The sequence below is a fragment of the Schistocerca cancellata genome, chromosome 11 (assembly GCF_023864275.1).
Source record: "Schistocerca cancellata isolate TAMUIC-IGC-003103 chromosome 11, iqSchCanc2.1, whole genome shotgun sequence".
Taxonomy (NCBI): Eukaryota; Metazoa; Arthropoda; class Insecta; order Orthoptera; family Acrididae; genus Schistocerca; species Schistocerca cancellata.
Window position 1 is genome coordinate 100,601,387 of NC_064636.1, and position 27,913 is coordinate 100,629,299.

Genomic DNA, 27,913 nt, shown 5'->3' on the forward strand with positions numbered 1-27,913 from the left:
TCTGGGATGTTTTGGCACGGCGTCTTCGTGCCGGGTGTGACCAAACGTCTTCAATACCTCTCTTCATTGCAGCACTCCGTGAGGCATGGGTCGCGACGATCTTGTAAGTCATTTTCAGTCCGGTGTCCGGATACTTTTAACCACAAAGTGCATATACAACGTAGCGCAACTCCGATGCTGGTATATAAGCACCGACTTGTAGACAAGGGATTAGTGTGGCATTCGTTTTTTTCTTAGGTGTGAGTGGTAAATGCGAAATCGCCACGTTATTACCAAATGTATCCGAACAGGACCAAAGTGCTGTTGTTCTTTCTTGCTGCCGAGGGACAAACACGGGTAGGCATCCATCAGAGAAGGAAGGACGTGAATAGGCCTTCATGTAAGTCGAAACCTGCCGTTGTGGAACGGTGGACCAAGTTTCGCGCTCGTGGTGATTCCACGCAAGACGCCAGCGATCTGTGAAGCCAGCCCTATCCATTACGGGCAACGACCCGCCCCTGTAGTCCTGATTTCTCACCGTGCGATTATCACGTCTTTTGTCCATTGGAAAAGGTGCTGACGTGTCGACGACTCCTATCTGACGAGGGCGTGCGGCAGGCAGTCGCGGTCCTGCCTGTCCACTGTGGCCGCCCTCCGACGTCACTGAGGTATTGATGTTGGCCTCTGCTGTATATGCCCGACTTTTCGTTATATCTACATATCAGACGAAGCAGCCACAAACATCTTCGCCGTAAAGGCGATTAAATTTCGGGTTTTCGTACTAATTAACGTTGTCTTTTTGCACAGTTTATCACCCTTCGTTTGTTGCTGCGTTACCGAAGACAAGGTGGATAATAACGGTTTTAGATATTAATTATTATCTCCACTCCCTATTTCCCACGTTACTACTTATCCGCACTGTTTCTGATTTCCTATTAATTCTGTCCGATTTGGAAATGAAACATTAAATAACTTTTAAGTAAAAATTTACGCTTCGTAACATTTCATAATCGAACCTTCCGTCATCCAGAGATACCGTCTGCAGCTTGCCTATGATTATCACTGACCAGTACACACGCTATTGTGGAAATCACTTCAGTTTGTTATTAGCAATATTTGATAATAATTCAATGACCATGAATGACAGAATTTTGTAAACAGAGAAACGGAGGGTTGATCCTACAATTACACTCAGCAATTATGGCGACTAAAATGTCCATGATTTTTATAGTTCGTCACACAAAGATATTATAGCAAAGACTGTGGTCTCTCACTACACTCCAATACAGTTGTAGGCCATAATTTAAACCCACATACAGCTTTGAACAAATTAATTTACTTTTTACAACTCGGAAAAGAAAAACTAACTCAACTAACAGTACAAGAGTAAAAACGTACATCTAACGTCCGCTGCACTTGCATGGAGTAAACAAAGCACGCATCGCTGGCTACTCCCACGTTCCCACACAGCCGCCCTCTTAAAGTGCGGAGCACCCAGGACAAATGGGTACATTACTCGACTTGTCTTCCTGCTCTCGCATGGACGACTTGCTGCTGCGAGGATGGGGGAGCCGGTGTGGGCTTTTGCGTTGTGGTTCCATGTCCTCTTGCCATGGGTTCTTCTGCCATATCATGAGTGCCATATCATAGTGAATTCCAAACGTTGGTCCTTCTTCTCCTGTTGAGTGTCCTCATAGTCCAGTTCTGGTAAGCCCCATGTTGGTGTCACCCTCTCTGTGGACACACTGTTAATTCTGTCGTTCTGTGAGATGTCCGTAGTGTGGGTCTTGAGTCGTACTATTCGATAAGGTTCAGTATATGGAAGTTGTAGAGGCTCTCTGACAATCTGTGCAGAGCATGACATGTGTACGGTCTGCCAACGCTCTATACACGAAAACTCACCATATCTAGATACCGTAGGCTTTCTCATTGTTTCCACATGCTCACGTATTACATGTACAAGTCATGAGACTATTGTTGGCATTAGTGATGCGGTGGCGGTCAGGTAATATGCCGGGATTCTCAGTGGTTCCCCATACACCAGTCCCGCCACTGAGGCACCGATGTCAGTTTTGTATGCGGCCCGTGATCCAAGGAGAACCAATGGTAATGTTTTCGTCCAGCTTCTCTGACGACACATGAGAGCTGCCTTCAACGTCCTGTGACACCTCTCCACCACACCATTGCTCGCTGGATGGTAGCTTGTTGTATGGTGGTGCTGGAACCCACATAAATTAGCTAGCTCGTTGAACAGCTATGTTCGAACTGGCGGCCTTAATCTGTTATGATACAAAGGCGGCACACAAAGCGAGCTAGCCAATGAGACACAAACGGCTTTCTAACGTTTACGCCGCTATTAAGTCCTGATGGACACGGGCAAATCTTGATGGGGGCCGTGTGAAATTCCCATTTTGCACGTGACCGTGTCGTCCTACTTTGCAACGCTGACAATGTAGGCATGCGCGAGTCCATTCCCTGGCGTCCTTTGTAATTGATGGTTAGATGAAACGTGCTGTCAGTAACTTGATCGTGGCTTTCGCCCCTGGGTGTGACAGGCCATCAACACTGTCAAATGCCGCCTTACGGAATTGTTGTGGAATATATGGGCGCGGCTTCTGCCGTGATATATGGCACCACAACTTAAGCCTTCTTCTTGGCACGAGTATCCGCAGTAAGTGTAGCCCTGCTGTGCGCTCCGTCAGTTACTTCTGCAGATCCAGATCTGCTTCCTGTGACGTTGCGAGTTCTTCGCAGTTTATTGTGCTGATCACACAACAAACACGAGATAAGTAATCTGCGACTAGATTCTCCTCGCATCTGATGTGCCTTATATCCCTGGTGAATTGACTGACAAACTGCCTAGGCGAGTACTTATTGAAATGTGTATTCTTATAGAACAACTATCCAATGAGTTCCACCCAATAATATCCAAACAGCAGACTCTGTACACAATTTATTAAATTGCCAGTACTAGACTCTTTTAAATAACAACAAATTCTTATAACTTACAAAACTTAACAAACGGTTAAAGAGTGAGCTTTAAAAACGATAACGGCGGCTTGCCACCATAAAACCAAGATCATTTTACAATAGTGCTTTTAGAGTTTATCCAAACGACAAAATCCAATAATAAGTTAACTTGGCATTACAATTTAAAATGATTTATATAAAAAAACTTTGAGAAAGATAATGGCACTTGGCACCATAAAATGAAAGAAACGCAGCACACAAACAATAAATACAATAAAATAATAATTTGATAAAACCAAAGGGCGAGGGCAACTCCCAACGTAATCACAGATGAGCGAGCTCTCAACACTTCGGAGCCTTCCCACTAGAAACGGTCCCCGAAGTAAACCGCTGAGAGCTCCCCGACACGCCTCCCACAACTGCCCGTCACTTACGCTCCTTGGTTATGTTCTGTAACACACGACAGATAATATCAACACAAGATAAAATTCAAATATACAGTATAACATCCCGACAGCACATGATAACCACGGCGCCGTTAACTCGGGCGCTCTTAACAAGTGCCGGAAGCCAACACACACAAATCTCAAACAATTCTCGCTTCCTAAAACGAAACAATGAAAGTCAAGAGCACATGAATAGTCAAACCACAGTCTCAGAAGTGCCTTAACGACACCAAACGTGGCTATTCTACCAAGTTAGTAATAACACAGTGAAAAAAATACAGAACATACCACTAAATTCTGTTGCACAACCACATTGACTAGATCGTGTTGTTCAGGTCCCAGAAGACCACATATACCAAGAAGCAGTAATTCACTATATATATACTGTACAAAACCGCCCTTCTTAGGCAGACTTTACCCAACACATCGACTGCCAAATATACCATACATGAACGCAACTCCGGGCTGGACTCCAGTTGAGCAAATAAATTAATACCAACAAATATCGTAACGAGCCACACACACACAGCAAAAAGTTCCAACAACACCGTCCCACATAAGAAAAGTTCGGAAACGGCTGCTGGAGCTTCCATGGGAAAATCTGAAGAGCCAACCGAGCCCACACCCTAACCTGGCAGACGACTCCAAAATTCAGCAGCTAGTTGTCTCCGGGCCAGAGTATCACAGGACCCCGCTGGACCTCCACGTCAGACAGGCAGGAAGAACAAGTACGCCGACTCCAATTAATCACCACCGCATGGCCGGCACAGCGGCGAGTCGCCTCCGCCCCAGACCACTCTGCTCATATTGCGAGGCACAACATCCTTAGCGCTAGTCAGCAGCAGGTCAGGCAGAGCGAATTTCACGTTCAGTGTAATACCCAGAAAACGATTACCCTCTCGCTTTCCGCCGGCCACCGCAAACACACGCCAGCGACGTCATAGCAAATCGCCACCGGAGCGCCACCCACTCCAGGGCAGCGAACTATAATCGATTACAGTGCGCGCTCTGAACAAGATCACAGGTTAGCAGCGCGTGCCAAATCACTTATCGCTAATGTTGCTGAAAGATGACAGTATGAGTTCATGATCAGTGGAAATTGTTACTGTCCCAGCTTCAGTATACGGGCTGAAATGTCTGAGGCTTTCATATATTGCCAACAGCTCTCTGTCATGTTGTTGTTGTTGTGGTCTTCAGTCCTGAGACTGGTTTGATGCAGCTCTCCATGCTACTCTATCCTGTGCAAGCTTCTTCATCTCCCAGTACCTACTGCAACCTACATCCTTCTGAATCTGCTTAGTGTATTCATCTCTTGGTCTCCCCCTACGATTTTTACCCTCCACGCTGCCCTCCAATATTAAATTGGTGATCCCTTGATGCCTTAGAACATGTCCTACCAACCGATCCCTTCTTCTGGTCAAGCTGTGCCACAAACTTCTCTTCTCCCCAATCCTATTCAATACTTCCTCATTAGTTATGTGATCTACCCATCTAATCTTCAGCATTCTTCTGTAGCACCACATTTCGAAAGCTTCTATTCTCTTCTTGTCCAAACTATTTACCGTCCATGTTTCACTTCCATACATGGCTACACTCCATACAAATACTTTCAGAAATGACTTCCTGACACTTAAATCTATACTCGATGTTAACAAATTTCTCTTCTTCAGAAACGCTTTCCTTGCCATTGCCAGTCTACATTTTATATCCTCTCTACTTCGACCATCATCAGTTATTTTGCTCCCAAAATAGCAAAACCCCTTTACTACTTTAAGTGTCTCATTTCCTAATCTAATTCCCTCAGCATCACCTGACTTAATTCGACTACATTCCATTATCCTCGTTTTGCTTTTGTTGATGTTCATCTTATATCCTCCTTTCAAGACACTGTCCATTCCGTTCAATTGCTCTTCCAGGTCCTTTGCTGTCTCTGACAGAATTACAATGTCATCGGCAAACCTCAAGGTTTTTATTTCTTCTCCATGGATTTTAATACCTACTCCGAATTTTTCTTTTGTTTCCTTTACTGCTTGCTCAATATACAGATTGAATAACATCGGGGAGAGGCTACAACCCTGTCTTACTCCCTTCCCAACCACTGCTACCCTTTCATGTCCCTCGACTCTTATAACTGCCATCTGGTTTCTGTACAAATTGTAAATAGCCTTTCGCTCCCTGTATTTTACCCCTGCCACCTTTAGAATTTGAGAGAGAGTATTCCAGTCAACATTGTCAAAAGCTTTCTCTAAGTCTACAAATGCTAGAAATGTAGGTTTGCCTTTCCTTAATCTTTCTTCTAAGATTCTCTCTGTCATATGCACACCATTTTGCCCGGCGGAGTTGTAGCTTCTTAGAGAAGAAACTAAGATGTGGCCAATGTCCATCGACCTGTCATTGCAAGGCTGCTCCAGTTGCGACCTGGCTGCCGTCTACTACAATGCTCGACGGTGCTGCAGGTATGGGGTGGGCGAGTAATACTGCCTCCTCCGAGCTTCTTTGTAAGTCGCCAAAAGCTTCTGATGTCCATTGCAGCTTTCACTTTCCTGTGGTATTATAGCCAGCCGGTGCATTCGTACGCGGAGACTGTCTTTCAGCGGTAATTGGCAAATGTCGCCGGTAAAAATGTACCATACCCAGAAACGCCTAAGCTGTTTGTAATTTGTAAGTTTGGGTAGGTTACGTAACTTGTCTATCTTCTCTGGGAATGACTGTACACCGTCGGCCGAGACCATACAGGGTGGTCCATTGATCGTGACCAGGTCAAATATCTCACGATATAAGCGTCAATCGAAAAAACTACAAAGAAGGAAACATGTCTAGCTTGAAGGGGGAAACCAGATGGCGCTATGGTTGGCCCGCTAGATGGCGATGCCATAGGTCAAACTGATATCAACTATATTTTTTAAAATAGGAACCCTCATTTTTTATTACATATTCGTGTAGTACGTAAAGAAATATGAATGTTTTAGTTGTACCACTTTTTACGCTTTGTGATAGATGGCGCTGTTATAGTCACAGACATGTAGCTCACAATTTTAGACGAACAGTTGGTGCCAGGTAGGTTTTTTAAATTAAAATACAGAACGTAGGTACGTTTGAACATTTTATTTCGGTACACATGTACCTTTGTGAACTTATCATTTCTGAGAACACATGCTGTTACAGCGTGATTACCTGTAAATACCACATTAATGCAATAAATGCTCAAAATGATGTTCGTCAACCTCAATGCATTTGGCAATACGTGTAACGACATTCCTCTCAACAACGAGTAGTTTGCCTTCCGTAAAGTTTTTCACGTGCATTAACAGTGCACTGACGCATGTTGTCAGGCGTTGTCGGCGGATCACGATGGCAAATATCCTTCAACTTTCCCCACAGAAAGAAATACGGGGACGTCAGATCCGGTGAACGTGCGGGCCACACTATGATACTTCGACGAATAATCCACCTGTCAGGAAACCACACGCGAGCTATGTGCCGGACATCCATCATGTTGGAAGGACATCACCATACAGTCATGCAGTGAAACATCTTGTAGTAACATTGGTAAAACATTACGTAGGAAATCAGTATACATTGCACCATTTAGACTGCCATCGATAAAATGGGGGCCAATTATCTTCCCTCCCATAATGCCCGACCGTACATTAACCCGCCAAGATCGTTAATGTTCCACTTATCACACCCATCGTGGATTTTCCGTTGCCCAATTGTGCATATTATGCTGGATTACGTTACCGCTGTTGGTGAATGAAGCTTCGTCGCTAAATAGAACGGGTGCAAAAAATCTGTCATCGTCTCGTAATTTCTCTTGTGCCCAGTGGCAGAACTGTACACGACGTTCAAAGTCGTCGCCATGCAATTCCTGGCGCATAGAAATATGATACGGGTGCAATCGATGTCGATGTAGCATTCTCAATACCGACGTTTTTGAGATTCCCGATGCTCGCGCAATTTGTCCGCTACTGATGTGCGGATTAGCTACGACAGCAGCTAAAACACCTGCTTGGGCATCATCATTTAATGCAGGTCGTGGTTGACGTTTCACATGTGGCTGAACACTTCCTGTTTCCTTAAATAACTTAAGGATCTGGCGAAACTCTGCACCCGTGGTCTAGGGGTAGCGTCTTTGATTCATAATCAAAACGTCTTCGGTCTCGAGTTCGATTCCCACCACTGTCTAAATTTTGATAAATAATCAGCATTGGCGAGCGAAGACTTCCGGCATAAGAAGTCAGCCTCATTCTGCCAACGGCCTTGTCAAAGAGGGCGGAGGAGCGGATAGAGGTTCAGGGCACTCTCTTGTCCTAGGGGTGGGAAATTGCCCCTAAAGGCGGAAGAATCAGCAAAGATCAACGACATGAGGGTGCAGAAGGCAATGGAAACCACTGCATTAAAGGCACGTAACGTGTATCCACAGGATATGTGGCCTGTAATTGAAGAAGTGTCATGATGATCTCTCCATTGGCAAAAGACTCCGGAATAATCCCCCATTCGGATCTCCGGGAGGGGACTGCCGAGGGGCAGGTTACCATGAGAAAAAGATTGAATAATCAACGAAAGGATAACGTTCAACGAGCCGGGGCGTGGAATGTCAGAAGCTTGAACGTGGTAGGGAAACTAGAAAATCTGAAAAGGGAAATGCAAAGGCTCAATCTAGATATAGTAGGGGTCAGTGAAGTGAAGTGGAAGGAAGACAAGGATTTCTGGTCAGATGAGTATAGGGTAATATCAACAGCAGCAGAAAATTGTATAACAGGTGTAGGATTCGTTATGAATAGGAAGGCAGGGCAGAGGGTGTGTTACTGTGAACAGTTCAGTGACAGGGTTGTTCTAATTAGAATCGACAGCAGACCAACACCGACAACTATAGTTCAGGTATACATGCCGACGTCGCAAGCTGAAGATGAACAGATAGAGAAAGTGTATGAGGATATTGAAAGGGTAACGCAGTATGTAAAGGGGGACGAAAATCTAATAGTCATGGGCGACTGGAATGCAGTTGTAGCGGAAGGAGTAGAAGAAAAGGTTACAGGAGAATATGGGCTTGGGACAAGGAATGAAAGAGGAGAAAGACTAATTGAGTTCTGTAACAACCCAGTAGCAGATATAGATTCAGATCACAATATAGTAGTGATGAAGAGTAGGCTGAAGTTCAAGGCATTAGTCAGGAAGAATCAATACGCAAAGAAGTGGGATACTGAAGTACTAAGGAATGACGAGATACGTTTGAAGTTCTCTAACGCTATAGGTACAGCAATAAGAAATAGCGCAGTAGGCAGTACAGTTGAAGAGGAATGGACATCTCTAAAAAGGGCCATCACAGAAGTTGGGAAGGAAAACATAGGTACAAAGAAGGCAGCTGCGAAGAAACCATGGGTAACTGAAGAAATACTTCAGTTGATTGATGAAAGGAGGAAGTACAAACATGTTCCGGGAAAATCAGGAATACAGAAATACAAGTCGCTGAGGAATGAAATAAATAGGAAGTGCAGGGAAGCTAAGACGAAATGGCTGCAGGAAAAATGTGAAGACATCGAAAACGATATGATGGTCGGAAGGACAGACTCAGCATACAGGAAAGTCAAAACAACCTTTGGTGACATTAAAAGCAACGGTGGTAACATTAAGAGTGCAACGGGAATTCCACTGTTAAATGCACAGGAGAGAGCAGATAGGTGGAAAGAATACATTGAAAGCCTCTATGAGGGTGAAGTTTTGTCTGATGTGATAGAAGAAGAAACAGGAGTCGATTTAGAAGAGATAGGGGATCCAGTATTAGAATCGGAATTTAAAAGAGCTTTGGAGGACCTATGGTCAAATAAGGCAGAAGGGACAGATAACATTCCATCAGAATTTCTAAAATCATTGGGGGAAGTGGCAACAAAACGACTAATCACGTTGGTGTGTAGAATATATGAGTCTGGCGATATACCATCTGACTTTCGGAAAAGCATCATCCACACAATTCCGAAGACGGCAATAGTTGACAAGTGCGAGAATTATCGCACAGTCAGCTTAACAGCTCATGCATCGAAGCTGCTTACAAGAATAATATACAGAAGAATGGAAAAGAAAATTGAGAATGCGCTAGGTGACGATCAGTTTGGCTTTAGGGAAAGTAAAGGGACGAGAGAGGCAATTCTGACGTTACGGCTAATAATGGAAGCAAGGCTAAAGAAAAATCAAGACACTTTCATAGGATTTGTCGACCTGGAAAAAGCGTTCGACAATATAAAATGGTGCAAGCTGTTCGAGATTCTGAAAAAAGTAGGGGTAAGCTACAGGGAAGACGGGTCATATACAATATGTACAACAACCAAGAGGGAATAATAAGAGTGGACGATCAAGAACGAAGTGCTCGTATTAAGAAGGGTGTAAGACAAGGCTGTAGCCTTTCGCCCCTACTCTTCAATCTGTAAATCGAGGAAGCAATGATGGAAATAAAAGGAAGGTTCAGGAGTGGAGTTAAAATACAAGGTGAAAGGATATCAATGATACGATTCGCTGATGACATTGCTATCCTGAGTGAAAGTGAAGAAGAATGGTTTGAGAGTAAATCGGAGAAAGACGAACGTAATGAGAAGTAGTAGAAATGAGAACAGCGAGAAACTTAACATCAGGATTGATGGTGACGAAGTCAATGACGTTAAGGAATTCTGCTACCTAGGCAGTAAAATAACCAATGACGGACGGAGCAAGGAGAACATCAAAAGCAGACTCGCTATGGCAAAAAAGGCATTTCTGGCCAAGAAAAGTCTACTGATATCAAATACCGGCCTTAATTTGAGGAAGAAATTTCTGAGGATGTACGTCTGGAGTACAGCATTGTATGGTAGTGAAACATGGACTGTGGGAAAACCGGAACAGAAGAGAATCGAAGCATTTGAGATGTGGTGCTATAGACGAATGTTGAAAATTAGGTGGACTGATAAGGTAAGGAATGAGGACGTTCTACGCAGAATCGGAGAGGAAAGGAATATGTGGAAAACACTGATAAGGAGAAGGGACAGGATGATAGGACATCTGCTAAGACATGAGGGAATGACTTCCATGGTACTAGAGGGAGCTGTAGAGGGCAAAAACTGTAGAGGAAGACAGAGATTGGAATACGTCAAGCAAATAATTGAGGACATAGGTTGCAAGTGCTACTCTGAGATGAAGAGGTTAGCACAGGAAAGGAATTCGTGGCGGGCCGCATCAAACCAGTCAGTAGACTGATGACCAAAAAAAAAAAAAAATCCGGCGAACGGTCCGGACACTTGGATGATGTCGTCCAGGACACCAAGCAGCATACATAGCACACGCCCGTTGGGCATTTTGATCACAATAGCCATACATCAACACGATATTGATCTTTTCCGCAGTTGGTAATCGGCCCATTTTAACAAGGGTAATGTATCACGAAACAAACACTGTCCGCACTGTCGGAATGTTACGGGTTACTGCGTACTTATACGTTTGTGACTATTACAGCGCCATCTCTCACAAAGCGAAAAAAGTGGTCCAACTAAAACATTCGTATTTCTTTACGTACTACACGAATATGTAATAAAAAATCGTGGGCCCCTATTTAAAAAACGGTGTCGATATCCTTTTGACCTGTGGCAGCCCCATCTGGCGTGCCAACCATTGCGCCCTCTGGTTTCCCCCTCAAGCTAGACGAGTTTCGTTCTTAGTAGTTTTTTCGTTTTATGCTTATTTCGTGAGATATTTGGCCCGGTCACTATCAATGGACCACTCTGTATAGCTGAGAAAAGTTGTTGTTCATGACGCATTTGCGTTCATTTAGCACACTCCATATGTATCGAGCGCCTGTCGTACCTCTTGAATATGTCTATCACGTGATTGCGTATCCTCTGAAAATACCAAAATATCATCCAGATATGCATAACAGAAAGGTAATCCGTGGAGCACTTCATCAATGAATCTTTGCCAGGATTGGGCCGCATTTTCGAGTCCGAATGGCATAAACAGAAATTCGAATAGCGCAAAGAGTGTAATCACCGGCGTGTTTGCCACGTCAGCCGGAGCCACAGGAATCTGATTGTATGCCTTACGACAATTCAGTACTGAGAATACTTTCGCACCCGCTAGAGCGTAGGTAAACTCTTGAATGTTTGGTATGGGGTACTTGTCCGGGATCGTTCTCGCGTTCAATCGGCGGTAGTCGCCACAGGGACGCCATGTGCCGTCTTTCTTGCGTACTAGGTGGAAGGAAGGTTAAGGAAAGGCAAGCCTACGTTTCTAGCATTTGTAAACGTAGAGAAAGCTTTTGACAATGTTGACATGAATACTCTCTTTCAAATTCTGAAGGTGGCAGGGGTAAAATACAGGGAGCGAAAGGCTATTTAAAATTTGTACAGGAAACATGGCAGTTATAAGAGTCGAGGGACGTGAAAGGGAAGCAGTGGTTGGGAAGGGAGTAAGACAGGGTCGTAGCCTCTCCCCGAAGCTATTCAATCTGTATATTGAGCAAGCAGTAAGGGAAACAAAAGAAAAGTTCCGAGTAGATATTAAAATCCATGGAGAAGAAATAAAAACTTTGAGGTTCACCGATGACATTGTAATTCTGTCAGAGACAGCAAAGGACTTGGAAGAGCAGTTGAACGGAATGGACAGTGTCTTGAAAGAAGGGTATAAGATGAACATCAACAAAAGCAAAACGAGGGTAATGGAATGTAGTCGAATTAAGTCGGGTGATGCTGAGGGAATTAGATTAGGAAATGAGACACTTAAAGTAGTAAAGGAGTTTTGCTATTTTGGGAGCAAAATAACTGATGATGGTCGAAGTAAAGATAATATAAAATGTAGACTGGCAATGGCAAGGAAAGCGTTTCTGAAGAAGAGAAATTTGTTAACATCGAGTATAGATTTAAATGTCAGGAAGCCGTTTCTGAAAGTATTTGTATCGAGTGTAGCCATGTATGGAAGTGAAACATGGACGATAAATAGTTTAGACAAGAAGAGAATAGAAGCTTTCGAAATGTGGTGCTACAGAAGAATGCTGAAGATTAGATGGGTAGATCACATAACTAATGAGGAGGTATTGAATAGGATTGGGGAGAAGAGGAGTTTGTGGCAGAAATTGACAAGATGCAGGGACCGGTTGGTAGGACATGTTCTGAGGCATCAAGGGATCACAAATTTAGCATTGGAGGGCATCGTGGAGGGTGGAAATCGTAGAGGGAGACCAAGAGATGAATACACTAAGCAGATTCTGAATGATAAAGGTTGCAGTAAGTACTGGGAAATGAAGCTTGCACAGGATAGAGTAGCATGGAGAGCTGCATCAAACCAGTCTCAGGACTGAGGACAACAACAACAACAACAACAGGTGGAGGGGGGACGCCCAAGAACTGTCAGACCTCCTAATTACTCCAGCCTGGAGAATCTCCTCAAATATCGCATTTTTCTCTGCTAATCGCTCTGGGGCTAATCTGCGGACGTGCTTCGATACTGGCGGACCTATTTGATCCGGTTGTACGAGAGTTATTTGCCAAGGTCACGGTGAGTGCAAAATGAGACAGGAAAACTGCGCCTAAGATTGGGTGTAAAATATCTGCCACTACAAAATTCCACTTATAATGGGTAGATAAACCAACATCTATCGTGAGCTTTACGTGTTTATACTTGAGAGTATCAACCACTTGTAATCTAATCTGCGCGATGTTAGCTTACACTCCCAGGTTGACGCAGAGTGGCATAAAGGTACAGCATACGGGAAGCCTTCAAGCGCCTCACCTTAACTGTGCGTGTTGCTGCCTGCAACTGTCAGCTGGTTCCTGGTTCGTATACGGCGCCGTTCGTGAGTGCCGCAAGCCGTGGCGCCTAGAGCGGGCTGCCCTCGCCATTTGGGTATCCGCAAGGTTTGGCACACCTCGTAGCTTGTGGCCCGAATCGTCTGTGATACCAGCAAAAACTGTCAGTGTGAGCTTCATCCTGTTTGGAGTGTGACTTCTTGTTACTGGTGGACGTCTGCAGCTCCAAGCTATGTAGCCGACTAGCCATATTTTCCATCGCGTCTTGCAGTTTCCTGATCCCGTCAGCGATGCCTTCTTTTTGTCTGTAACCTGTGGCTGCACAGCTTAACTTCGATTCTTCTAACCATTCCGATGATTCATCATTGGCTTCCGTTGCAGAAGTGGCAGATGTTGCCACGGACGTTACGAGCGTAGACTGTAGAGTAGCGGAAGCTCTGTCAGCTGTTTGGAGTTGCTTGTCGAGAGACAGTCCGTCGTATGCAATCGACGTCAGCTGAACTTGACGAGGAAGCTGATGTCGCCAGGCGTGCAGTAACAGTTCACAGGACATCACGCTTGCGTCGACGATAGTGCGTAAATGTCTCAAAAATTAAGATGGCCTTCTGTCACCGCGTTTCTCCTGATGCATCACCTGGGAAGGTCGTGGTTCAAGTAATTTCATGCAGCGAGCGATCAACGCCGTTTTAAGTGTGGTGTATGATTGTTGGAGCGACGGATCTGTGATCATATCAGGTACTATCGCTGTTGCCGTCTGATCCAGGTTGCGAATTGCGAGAGTGAATTTTTCTCTGTCTTCGGTTATGCGTTGTTGCTCGAAGATATTCTCTGCAATCGCAAACAGTACGTCTGGTTCCGCAGGCATGAATGGAGACGCTCTTAAATGCAACCGTGGCGCGGTTGATAGCGGCGCGTTCGTGCGTGACAAACCTTCGGCATCTGAGTGTGCTAGTGTTGTGCCGGCTACTACCGGAGTTTGCAAAATTCATAGATTCCGTTTTGCTATCATTCTTCGGCGTTGCAAGTTCCAAAAGCCCAGTCTCTTGCTTTAGCCGTCGTATCTCGTCGTTTGCTGCTTGCAGAATTTTGTTCGCTTCTTCCATCTTTCGCGAAACTGTCGCACAATATTACGTTTCGAGAGCTTATCTTACTTTTCCCGGGGTCACCAATTATGTAGGCAATAAATTAAACCCACATACAGCTTTGCACAAAACGCTTTATATATCCAACTGGGAAAAGAAAAAACTGACTGAACTAACAGTGAAATACTAAAAACTTATAACTAACGTCCGCCGCACTTGCATGGAGGCCGGCCTGTGTGGCCGAGCGGTTCTAGGCGCTTCAGTCTGGAACCACGCGACCGCTACGGCCGCTGGTTCGAATCCTGCCTCGAGCATGGATGTGTGTAATGTCCTTAGGTTAATTAGGTTTAAGTATTTCTAAGTTCTAGGGGACTGATGACCTCAGATATTAAGTCCCATAGTGCTCAGAGCCATTTGAACCATTTTGAACTTGTATGGAGTAAGCGAAGCACACATCACTGACTACTCCCACGTTCCTACAAGTTTATTAAATCGTTATTTCGCCACAAACAGCACGAAACACCGCTGAAAACTATGAAATTTAGTAACTCTATAACAGCGCACAAATAACTTTGTCAGTACTTAGCTTTATAGCCGCTACAGCTGCAACTGTACGCCGCGGAATATAAACGTACTACTGAGGCGGCTTGGATGAGCGACGTAAGCACACTCACGACTAACAAACCACTCGAGTCAATAACACAGGAAGAAAGACTGGGGTTAATGAGAATCCACTAATAAGTTATTTTTACAGCAAATATTAACACAAATAAACTTTATAATGAGTAACTGAAGACAAAACCTTTCTAAAATACTGACGAGCAATTTCAACACCAGTCCTGCACGCGTGTCGTCAGACCTAAAATGGTTGCATCTAGCAGGAAATAAGTGAACAGGCGCAACCTATGCAATTCTTTTTATTAAAAATGGAAGCCACAACGGATTTCCTTGACAGTGTATGTTTGCGAATACGTATCATTATACTGAATAAAATTAAAAATATACAAGAGATCTGATGGTGCTCGTTGGTTATGTTCATGGTATCTGTAATTACGTGGATGACGTGTTACTCTTATCCTAGAGATTTTGGATGAGAAGAATCATTTACCCGGGATCACGCTGTCTGCCCTCTATCAAACTATACAGCAGATTTTACCAAGTAGGCAGCGTGTCAGGTCGTACACACATTTCACCTTTCATTACACTCACATCAGTCACATTTTCTTTTCCTACTCAATTTCGTCAAAAAGAATTCGTCTGCGACGCAAAATAATGCTCTCTGAATATCCGAGTTCTGCGCCGTGTCTAACTCTGTGGTGTTGTGTCGCGTGTGTTGATCATCACCACCAGAGAATAGCGACGCAGCGGTCACAGGCTGTGGTCTGGTCGCTGTTTCGAGTCCTCTTCAGCTCCCGCTTGCGAGCGGGAATCGCGTGGTAGTGCCACTGGCGAACTGCCTACATTTCGCGTTCGCCTCCATTCGCCGTGGTGGACAGCTGGTTTAATATCGAAGCGACGGAGACGTGCTCTACTGCCAGGTACAGGCGTGCGTGACGTCATGGGTCCTTAGCGGCGATTGGTTCGAAGGAGCAAATGAGCAGACGCCGTAGTGCACTACGTCTTTCTGAAGGTAAATTTCCAGATTCATTAATTTCTGTAATGAAATTCGCGTCCTACGAGAACACTCTGGATCGACATAATACTGCATTATTAATGAATCTAAATCGTGTCGTTGTTGATACAATCAGTTGTACGATGAAAGCCGGGCGACGATCCGCTGCCTGTAATAAAAAGCTGAAATTTTCGATATCGCTGTTTCCATTGGATACTCCTTAAAAGTGTCATCACATTTACATACGTGTTGAATGGAATTCACATCAAAGTCATTGTGAGAAACACAAAAAACACACTGAACGCTTAAGGTACACCTTAACTGATTTATAAGTTCAATTTCCACACTCTTTAGCCACAATTGACTACTCTGTCATTTGTTTGGGACAATCTTAGCAGCAGCCATCTTGGCTGTTGGAAAACAGCTACAGGCCAACTTCGCCGCCAAGTTCCGCACAGCTTCATGGACGACAACTTGACATTACGAATGCATTAAATAAACTGACATCTGTATCTAAATCGCTACCGGACAACAGTCTTAATTGAGAAACATTGCTATTCAAATCCTTCTAACAAGAAATACAATTCGCTATTTAGATATGTCTGTTTATGTGCACCAGCTCAACTCATTTCCACAACGAAATCTATTCGGTATATCACGTATTTACCTGGGTCCAGTAATTACTGTTACTTGTGTGTAGTTCACAGGCTAAGTACTAATGATATGCCGTGTTGGCATCGACGTTCTCTGCATAATTATGCTGTACAAATACCGGTGATATTTCAATTTTAACTACTGACGACGCGTTTGGCACGATTGTTTTATGTATCTCCACTGCAGGATGCGATTTTAGTATATTTAGATATACTGAAACCATGGTCTAGGATTTCAGTAAATCTTTATCCTGTAACTGTTTGGCTGTTATCATTTACCGTGAAGCGAATTGTCTATAAGTAAGGAGAAAAAGGATCTGATACTAAATGAGCACTAACAGTAATGTCATAGAATCTTGCAGAAAAAAAAATAGGAAAATCGGTGGAAGAAGCAAATATTATGTGCTTAGAAATACCACATTTGAAATTTAAACTGGGCTGTAATGTCTCAATTTAAGCGTCCTGTTCAGCTTCGCTGCTTCGCTACAGCAATAAAGTGCAGACACTCAGCAGTTTCTCAACATAATTACTGTGGTAACTGTTGAAATTAAAATTCTTCGTTTCCATCGCGTGCTAATTGCATTGATTACGAGAATAGTTGGAAGAGTACAGACTTTGATAAACAAAATTCAAACAGTTTGGTTGTGAGCTGGCCACGCCAAAGATTGTAAATGCGAATCTATCATTGTGGTAACATCTTGATCTGCTGCATAGCCTCATATCTGCGTTCGCGCTATGTTTAACACACTTTTCGTTATAAAAATAAAAAGTCCAAACTGAGTTCAGAAAATCTGTATAATGCAATGAACAAACCTCCAACGAGTATTTTGATACATATTACATATGGCTCTTGGACACTAACTACAAAAAATGCAAGTAGAGAGGGGGCGATGTTACACTTTTACAAAAGGTAGTTAACCTGCTTCTCACAAGGGATTGCAGTCGCTACCTCTTCTCATTCTTCGCTATTTACATTTAACAGATGACCATCTATCGTTTTTTCCATCACATTAGGCCCATCAACATATCGACAATGACTTCGAAAAAAAATTCGCGGGGGGTATGAATCATTCTGGAACCCACACACACAACGCTTCTTAGTCGTCATTACTGCAGCGAGGCATCTGTGACCAAACAGTAGTTATGGCGCTACTAGAATACGTAATGGGCCTCATAACTTTGACGGGTGTGTTATCTGTCGCTCTAGAGCTGTTTTAATATGACCGAGAGCGCTACAACTGCTGTTTGCATACCAGCTGTAACGGTGTCGTTCTGAACTTGATTCTGAGTGCTTCCTGTGGTAATCCGGTCTTCAAATCATTTTCCTCATTTTGTCGGAAGTCTATTTATAGCAATAATAGATTAGAAGCACAAAATATTGAAAATTTTTAGAAACTTTGCGTAACAAAAAATCTGCACGTGTAAGTGTTCATGTTTTTACACGACAATAGCAAGAGAGCTGAAAGACGAGGCGATATTGGAGTTGCTCTAGGAGCACTTTCCATCTGGTACTGACGCTCCGATTCCATGAACGAATTTCTGTTTAAAAACTACTAGCATGAGTGTGGTTGCACGAGCGGGACTACAAAATAATGCGCCCATAATTCGTTCCACATCATTGCGATACGAGAATCGTTCAAATGAGCTAACTCTACATCCACACTCCGCAAATCATTGTGATGTGCATGGTAGAGTGTACATCCATTGTACCAGTTACTTCAGCTTCTACACGTTCCATTCATGTATGGGACATAGGAGGAATGGTTATTCAAATACCTCCATCTGTAACGTAATTAATCCACTCTAGTCCTAACGATCTCTACGGCAGCAATATGTGGGCGACTGAAAGATGTTCCTAGAGTCATAACTATAACTTCGTTAGTAGGCTTTCTCGAGCGAGTTTGTGTCTGCCAGTTCAGTTTCTGAAGAAATTCTGTGATGCTGTGCAATGGGCCAAACAAATCTGTGACCATTCAAGCGGCCCTTCTCTGCATGCATTCAGTATCCACTGTTAGTGCTATTTGGAACAAGTCCCACACACTTTCACAATATTCCAGAATGGGTCACGCAAGGGATTTGTAAGCATGACCTTTGTAGACCGATTTCCACAGTTTTTTTACCAGTGATACAATGTCTGCCACCTGCTCCACAATTGAGACTATGTAATCATTGCCTTTCATATTCCTATAAATTGTTGCATCCACGTATTTCTACTAGTTGACGTATTGTAACTATCAGAGGATTATATGTTTGTACATTTGAAGCAAGTTTCCAATCATTGTACCACTTCAAAATGTTATCAACACCTGACTGAATATTTGTGCATATTTCTTCAGACAGTACCAGATTATGTACAACTGCATTATCTACGACGAGTCTGAGGTTACTATTGATATTGTATGTAAGGTCGTTAACATACATCATGAACAGCAACGGCTCCAACGAACTTTCCTAGAGCATACCCGAAGTTACGTCTACATGTGTCGGAGACTCTCCATCCAAGACAACTTGCTGCATCCAACTTACCAAAAAACCTCTCTATCCAGCCATAAATTTCGCTTGATAACCAATACGCTTCCACTTTTGATAACAAAAAAAACAGAACTGCTGCGGCTACCTGACTCCCTTGACCCATGAGTTTCAGGACGTCACGTCAGAAAAGTGTGGGTTGGCTTTCACATGCTCGATGTTTGCGGAATCCATGCTCGCTGACAAGGTAAAAAGTATTTTGTTCAAGATAACTCACTAAGTTTGAGGTCAGATTTTGCAGCAAATGGGTATCAAGGACATTTGACAGTAGTTTTGTTGTAATGGTACTTTGACTTCCGCGCCTCCGCCAATACCAAGATATAACTTACGATCGCGCATGCAGAAGAGCGCTGCGCCAGCGACCGATTTTTATAAATAATTTTGTTCGTCTTTTTACTTTTGCGTAGGTTTTTTGTTTTTAACAACTAATTGATTACACTCTCTCTCTTGTCTTCATACGAAAGACGTATAATTTTCGGCGATGTGTTGAATGTGCTTTTTGGGTGGAAATTAAAATTACATTACAAAGCGAGGTTGTTTCAATAGTGATTCGAGGTGGTTATCGCCAAATTTGTAAATTGATCATGACAGTGACAACTTGAAGAAGTTTTTCAACAGACGGAGAAAAGTGAAAGACGAGTCGTCCTACATGAGAAATTAGGAGGACAGCCATGAAGACTGTATTGTAATTAATACTGCATATCTAACAAGATTATAAGGTAAATTTCAATTAGTTTTCTGATGCTGTTTCCGTACAGTCGCTTTTTGTAGTGTTGCCGACCCGGTCTGTCATGCACGGTCAAATTACAGCACGATCTCAATCAATAATAAGTCCGCCTTACCCGTAACTGAAACCACCAAAATTCAAGACATCAATCAGATTTTCTATTTTATATTTTTCACGGCAGAGCCCCGAAGATAAAAGGGAACACTACATTGTGAATCACCTCCACTGGGTGTAGTCTGTGTTTTCTGTCAACTATTGGAGGGATCTTCGACATATTATAGTTAAAACAGAGGCTAACTGTCCGAAATTTGGTATAGAATTGGGTAGGGATTCCAACGGGCTCTGGAGCCTTCCTCATCTTAGAACAACTCTAACACTAATATCTGTATCATTCATCTTTGCAATGTGTAACGTGACATCCTTCTCTAGCTTTACTTTTCCTCCATAGCAGTTGTCGATACGAGTACTATTTTTCGAATTTTGGACGTGTCAGGTTTATATGAGTTGCTTTTCTGAAAACTTTCACATAATTTCATACAGAGTATTTTATATTTCAAGCTAAAATGTATGAAAATGAATTACTTTATAGAATGTTTTACTCTATGTTATAACCCATAAGTACTAGTTCTGAGAGCACAGTTAATTTATTTTTTAGAAGCATTTGCAATCACAAAGTATTGGCATACTTAAAATTTATAATATTAACTAGGTAATACTGTACTGGATATTATGTTTATTTCTGGATTCATTTACGAAATAATTATCGAAAGTAATGATGTAACAGAAATTAGTAGAAATGCATTTATTGTGAAAACTTGTAAACCCTTTGTACTATAGTTATTTTCCACAGAGTGTGCGAGCCGTAAGCATGCCTCTGATACGATCGGATGTATTTTTATATTTTGTGCAAACAATGTAATTTCGGCTTTGTCAATGTGACCAAAAGACTGTGTGATAAACCAAAATGTGAGGAAATAGATTTACGTAAAAATAAAAATTCTGCAACAAAAATCTTCAAATTTATTTACATCAATCGAACCGTGAGGACCCAAAATGTGATATTTTCAGCTTCAGAAATCAGACCCCACCCCATAGACAAGACGAATAGGAGCCAACTCTATATGACAAGCTAAGAAAACAGAAAGTTTATAGTATTCTTCGACCCTTTCAGATTTTTCGTAAAAGACTTCGCTTATTGTGGACAATTGCTGCAAGTAAGATAGAGGGGCGTAGATTACAAGTGGGGTCAGAATTAAACTGGATTTTCATTTGCAAATGAACATCTGAAAGTGAAATATTTCTTCTTTTATTTCGCTACTCTCAATTTCAGCCTCTTTATCGTGTATGAGTGGTTGGACAGTAAGTTTGGTACCATTAACAGTCTTTACATGTATGGCCAAAATTTTTTTGGGTTTTGTGAGAGATCTCTTTCAACGTTCCTCTTCAGTAGGCGTTGAAAGCGTCATGCATTGCCCTCTCGGCAAAAATGCGTTTAATTTAGCAACTCTATCTCTAGACCGAATCTTTGTTTAACGTTTATTATGCAGTAGTCTGTTTCTTTAGACGTTTTTTGCTGGGGTTGTATGCTATGGAGTGCGTTTCCCACGATGAAACGTTATACTAGGTACATATCTATCGAACACATGGTCAATTAATCTTATAAACGTGAGCCAGAGTGCTTCAACATGCTAAGAGTTCCTAATTGAGATACAATGTTGCTATCCCACCAACTGCCAGAGATCTAAAAAGGACCTGAGTACTCAGGTGTTAAACTCCAAAGAAGTCTGCCCTGAATGTGGTGTAACAGTGTTCATGACTCTAACTCTCCAGAGGACCTCAAACACTAACTGGTGGAAAAGAAATGTCACAGTGTTGAAGAGTACTTCCCACATTAAATTTGTGTATATTGTTATTAGTATTCATTGATGTTAGAACATAGGGAAAAAGGTAAGGAAGTACATGATAATGAATGTTTTCTTTTGTGACATAGGCTATATTACGTATACACCTTGTAATCCTACAGGATAAAATAAAATTCGATACAATTCAGTCCCCCTCCATGAACCATGGACCTTGCCGCTGGTGGGGAGGCTTGCGTGCCTCAGCGATACAGATGGCCGTACGTTAGGTGCAACCACAACATAGAGGTATCTGTTGAGAGGCCAGACAAACGTGTGGTTCCTGAAGAGGGGCAGCAGCCTTTTCAGTAGTTGCAGGGTCAACAGTCTGGATGATTGACTGATATGGCCTTGTAACAGTAACCAAAACGGCCTTGCTGTGCTGGTATACCGAACAGCTGAAAGCAAGGGGAATCTACAGCCGTAACTTTTCCCGAGGGCATGCAGCTTTACTGTATGGTTAAATGACGATGGCGTCCTTTTGGGTAAAATATTCCAGAGGTAAAATAGTCCCCCATTCGGATCTACGGGCGGGGACTACTCAGGAGGACGTTGTTATCAGCAGGAAGAAAACTGGCGTTCTACAGATCGGAGCGTGGAATGTCAGATTCCTTAATCGAGCAGGTAGGTTAGAAAATTTAGATATAGTGGGAATTAGTGAAGTTCGGTGGCAGGAGGAACAAGACTTTTGCTCAGGTGAATACAGGGTTATAAGTACAAAATCAAATATGGGTAATGCAGGAGTAGGTTTAATAATGAATAAAAAAATAGGAGTGTGGGTAAGCTACTACAAACAGCATAGTGAACACATTATTGTAGCCAAGATAGACACAAAGCCCACGCCTACTGCAGTAGTACAAGTTTATATGCCAAGTAGCTCTGCAGATGATGAAGAAATTGATGAAATGTATGATGAGATAAAAGAAATTATTCAGATAGTGAAAGGAGACGAAAATTTAATAGTCATGGGTGACTGGAATTCGAGAGTAGGGAAAGGGAGAGAAGGAAACATAGTAGGTGAATACGGGTTGGGGGTAAGAAATGAAAGAGGAAGCCGTCTGGTTGAATTTTGCACAGAGCATAAATTAATCATAGCTAACACTTGGTTCAAGAATCATGAAAGAAGGTTGTATACATGGAAGAACCCTGGAGATAATAAAAGGTATCAGATAGATTACATAATGGTAAGACAGAGATTTAGGAACCAGGTTTTAAATTGTAAGACATTTCCAAGGGCAGATGTGGACTCTGAAAACAATCTATTGGTTATGAATTGTAGATTAAAACTGAAGAAACTGCAGAAAGGTGGGAATTTAAGGAGATGGGACCTGCATAAACCGACTAAACCAGACGTTGCTGAGAGTTTCAGGGAGAGCATAAGGGAACAATTGACAGGAATGGGCGAAAGAAATACAGTAGAAGAAGAATGGGTAGCACTGAGGGATGAAGTAGTGAAGGCAGCAGAGGATCAAGTAGGTAAAAAGACGAGGGCTAGTAGAAATCTTGGGTAACAGAATTATTGAATTTAATTGATGAAAGGAGAAAATATAAAAATGCAGTAAATGAAGCAGGCAAAAAGGAATGCAAACGTCTCAAAAAAAGAGATCGACAAAACTGCTAAGCAGGGATGGTTAGAGGACAAGTGTAAGGATGTAGAGGCTTGTCTCACTAGGGGTAAGATAGATACTGCCTACAGGAAAATTAAAGAGACTTTTGGAGAGAAGAGAACCACTTGTATGAATATCAAGAGCTCGGATGGAAACCCAGTCCTAACCAAAGAAGGGAAAGCAGAATGTTGGAAGGAGTATATAGAAGGTCTACACAAGGGCGATGTACTTGAGGACAATATTATAGGAATGGAAGAGAATGCAGATGAAGATGAAATGGGAGATACGATACTGCGTGAAGAGTTTTACAGAGCACTGAAAGACCTGAGCCGAAACAAGGCCCTGGGAGTAGACAACATTCCATTAGAACTACTGACAGCCTTCGGCGAGCCAGTCCTGACAAAACTCTACCATCTGGTGAGCAAGATGTATGGGACAGGCGAAGCACCCTCAGACTTCAGGAAGTATATAATAATTCGAATCCCATAGAAAGCAGGTGTTGACAGATGTGAAAATTACCGAACTATCAGTTTAATAAGACACAGCTGCAAAATACTAACGTGAATTCTTTACAGACGAATGGAAAAACTGGTAGAAGTGGACCTCGGGGAAGATCAGTTTGGATTCCGTAGAAATGTTGGAACACGTGAGGCAATACTAACCTTCCGACTTATCTTAGAAGAAAGATTAAGAAAAGGCAAACCTACGTTTCTAGCATTTGTAGACTTAGAGAAAGCTTTTGACAACGTTAACTGGAATACTCTTTTTCAAATTCTGAAGGTGGCAGAGGTAAAATACAGGGAGCGAAAGGCTATTTACAATTTGTACAGAAACCAGATGGCAGTTATAAGAGTCGAGGGGCATGAAAGGGAAGCAGTGGTTGGGAAAGGAGTGAGACTGAGTTGTAGCCTCTCCCCAATGTTATTCAATCTGTATATTGAGCAAGCAGTAAAGGAAACAAAAGAAAAATTCGGAGTAGATATTAAAATTCATGGAGAAGAAGTATAAACTTTGAGGTTCGCCGATGACATTGTAATTCTGTCAGAGACAGCAAAGGACTTGGAAGAGCAGTTGAACGGAATGGACAGTGTCTTGAAAGGAGGGTATAAGATGAACATCAACAAAAGCAAAACGAGGATAATGGAATGTAGTCGAATTAAGTCGGGTGATGCTGAGGGAATTAGATTTGGAAATGAGACACTTAAAGTAGTAACGGAGTTTTGCTATTTGGGGAGCAAAATAACTGATGATGGTCGAAGTAGAGAAGATGTTAAATGTAGACTGGCAATGGCAAGGAAAGCATTTCTGAAGAAGAGAAATTTGTTAACATCGAGTGTACATTTTTAAATGTCAGGAAGTCGTTTCTGAAAGTATTTGTATGGAGTGTAGCCATGTATGGAAGTGAAACATGGACAATAAATAGTTTGGACAGGAAGAGAATAGATGCTTTCGAAATGTGGTGCTACAGAAGAATACTGAAGATTAGATGGGTAGATCACATAACTAATGAGGAGGTATTGAATAGAATTGGGGAGAAGAGGAGTTTGTGGCACAACTTGACGAGAAGAAGGGTCCGATTGGTAGGACATGTTCTGAGGCATCAAGGGATCACAAATTTAGCATTGGAGGGCAGCGTGGAGGGTAAAAATCGTAGAGGGAGAGCAAGAGATGAATACACTAAGCAGATTCACAAGGATGTAGGTTGCAGTAGGTACTGGGAAATGAAGAAGCTTGCACAGGGTGGGGTAGCATGGAGAGCTGCATCAAACCAGTCTCAGGACTGAAGACCACAACAACAACAACAACAACAACAAATAAGTCTAATTTACTGAATATATAAATACTTCCTCTCGTTTTAGTCACCCTTTGTACTTTGGTAATAAATCTTGCTTTAACAGCCTCATCAGGACTGATACCAGTATCTATGTGGACATCCTCAAAGAGATCAGGTCTATTTATTGTCATTAAATCTAACGTCTTTTGTGAATGGGATTCTGAACCATCACTTCACAGTTGTTTTCAGAAAAGGCATCTAGCAGTGTTTCACAGGATGTCTCGTCATGCTCGCCATTAACAAAAGTGTAATTATCTCAGCTGATTGCTGGATGACTAATGTCTCCTCGGATGACTACAGAGTGATTGTGAAAGTCGTTTAGTAGCAAACTGAGGATTTTCCTCGACGTTTTGTTACAGCATGAAGTGATTACCTGTGTTATACCCCCATTTGGTATTAAGTCTTGGGCTAAAGAGTCTCCCATGCATCTTTATTTTCTGTATTGATGGTTTTATGCTTCTTGTCTACGTCAACATTTACACCACATCCATCTCTCATTAGCCTATCCTTTCGATATACGCTTGAATTTTTTCCACAAATCTCACTACTCTGCGGTTCGGCAGTAACCAGTTATCTGGACCTAATATTACACGTGTTTTACCGCTTTTTAAAGGCGCATCGAACTCGGCCACTTTGTTAAGAATTCTTTGGCAATTAACCTACGTGTGTTTGAAAAGAGGGACAATACAAGTAGACGACCCAAACACAAGGAAAGGTAGCTGTTCCGTAGGGGAAACCACACAGTAGTCAAGATACCTTAATATTAAGGTCCAACAGCCTCCACACCCTAAGGCATCACAGCGGACTTATCCTCAATCGTTGTAAGTATATAATGGCCTGAAATTGAAACATTAGGTATAGTCAGCTAGTCAGGCACCATATGTAGTGTTGCCAGAATTACATCCTTTTCTCTCATACCATGCATCATTGCCAGATTTCCACCTTCCCTGTCCCCCCCTCCTCCTCCTCATCCTATAACATAGGCAAATTGCTCCATGTATTAAATGGCGACAAATTCAAAAAAGGGAGCTAAGCTAAAAGATGGCAAGAAATTCAAAAGTAGTGCCGTTCTGCAAGTGGGTTTGCCCATCCCTCCTCCTATGATGTCACTGTGAAACCAGAACTCTTGTCCTAAGTATAAATGGGCAGGAAACTGTAGATGAGGCATTGTCTACTGCCATTCAATATGGTTCATCTCTGATACTGGCACCATCCATATCGTTGCAACATTTCCAAAGTTCTACCCAACACCCATGCCAGTCTTAGCGTGTGTGGGATGCTGTACACAGCCAGGACAAAAGGTGTTTCTTCTTCTGTAGCTCAAGCCCTGCCTGTTAGGCAAGATATATTTTGCCCCTGCTAGTCTGAGCCTGTTGGGTACTTCCAGGATATGTAGATAAGTTTTTCATGCTATGGGTTGTAACCAAGGTCAACTTGTCTGCACTCCAACTGAGTTCAGATTCGACTCAGCTCAGCTCAGTTAAGATTCGACTCAGCTCAGCTCAGTTCAGATTCGACTCAGCTCACTTCAGATTAGATTTGACTCAGCCGAGTTCAGTTCAGATTCATCTCTGCTCAGTTCAGATTCATCTCAGCTCAGTTCAGATTCCTCTCAGCTCAGTTCAGATTCATCTCAGCTCAGTTTAGATTCATCTCAGCTCAGTTCAGATTCATCTCAGCTCAGTTCAGATCCATCTCAGTTCAGTTCAGATCCATCTCAGCTCAGTTCAGATCCACCTCAGCTCAGTTCATATCCATCTCAGCTCAGTTCAGATCCATCTCAGCTCAGTTCAGATCCATCTCAGCTCAGTTCAGATCCATCTCAGCTCAGTTCAGATCCATCTCAGCTCAGTTCAGAACCATCTCAGCTCAGTTCAGATCCATCTCAGTTCAGTTCAGATCCATATCAGCTCAGTTCAGATTCATCTCAGCTCAGTTCAGATCCATCTCAGCTCAGTTCAGATCCATCTCAGCTCAGTTCAGATCCATCTCAGCTCAGTTCAGATCCATCTCAGCTCAGTTCAGATCCATCTCAGCTCAGTTCAGATCCATCTCAGCTCAGTTCAGATCCATCTCAGCTCAGTTCAGATTCATCTCAGCTCAGTTCAGATTCATCTCAGCTCAGTTCAGATCCATCTCAGCTCAGTTCAGAAATATACAGCTTCTCTTTCCCTAAATTTAAAAGATTCCCAGCCAGCTGACAGTAGTTGAAACAGTTAAGCCTTTGACATTACAATTGAAACAATTTAACCCACTGCAGTTACCTTAAGTTCAGAACCCAAGAGCTCATTTCTCCAAAGTTTTAAATGGTGAGATGATTCTTATTTCACTTGTTCTAAAATTATATTGGTGAGAAATTCACTTATCCTAAGTGTAATATGACAGAGAGCCCTCTGGTTGTCAGAACTAGATCGCTTATACCATACTGTATAGCTCGCTGGTGCAGCTAGTACAGTTGGCACATGAGACACTATGTTTGGGATGGGGATAGGAGAGGTAGGCACTCATGCCTTTATTTAGACAGCAGGAAGGGCCTCCAGGTCACAGTCTCGGGATGCATCAGAAGCCACGCTGTGCCCTGTGTGCCCACTGAGTCGTGCCACTCCACTGTTGGAACCTCCCTGACTGTCAAAGGCAGCACATGCTGCACCCCCACCTGTGAGAGGCACCACAGGCCAGCTGCCTCTGTGCAACTCAGAGCTGCTGCTGCCACACAGAACCTCCAGCATGCTCTGCAATGCTTCTCATAGTCTACTGGCCAACAGGCAGGAAGGAGTCCTGTGCTAACAGGAGTATCTCTGCAGGCTGCAAT

At 42.7% G+C, this 27,913-nt stretch overlaps 1 protein-coding gene across 1 annotated transcript in view; it reads left to right on the forward strand.

Annotated features, from left to right (window-relative positions):
- LOC126108266 (polycystic kidney disease protein 1-like 3) overlaps positions 1-27,302 on the forward strand; it is a 31,724-nt gene extending 4,422 nt beyond the window's left edge. The window contains exon 2 of the mRNA XM_049913493.1: positions 26,681-27,302. Coding sequence (XP_049769450.1) covers positions 26,681-27,302 — 622 coding nt within the window. The remainder of the gene's footprint in view (positions 1-26,680) is intronic.
- The last annotated feature ends 611 nt before the right edge of the window (positions 27,303-27,913 follow it).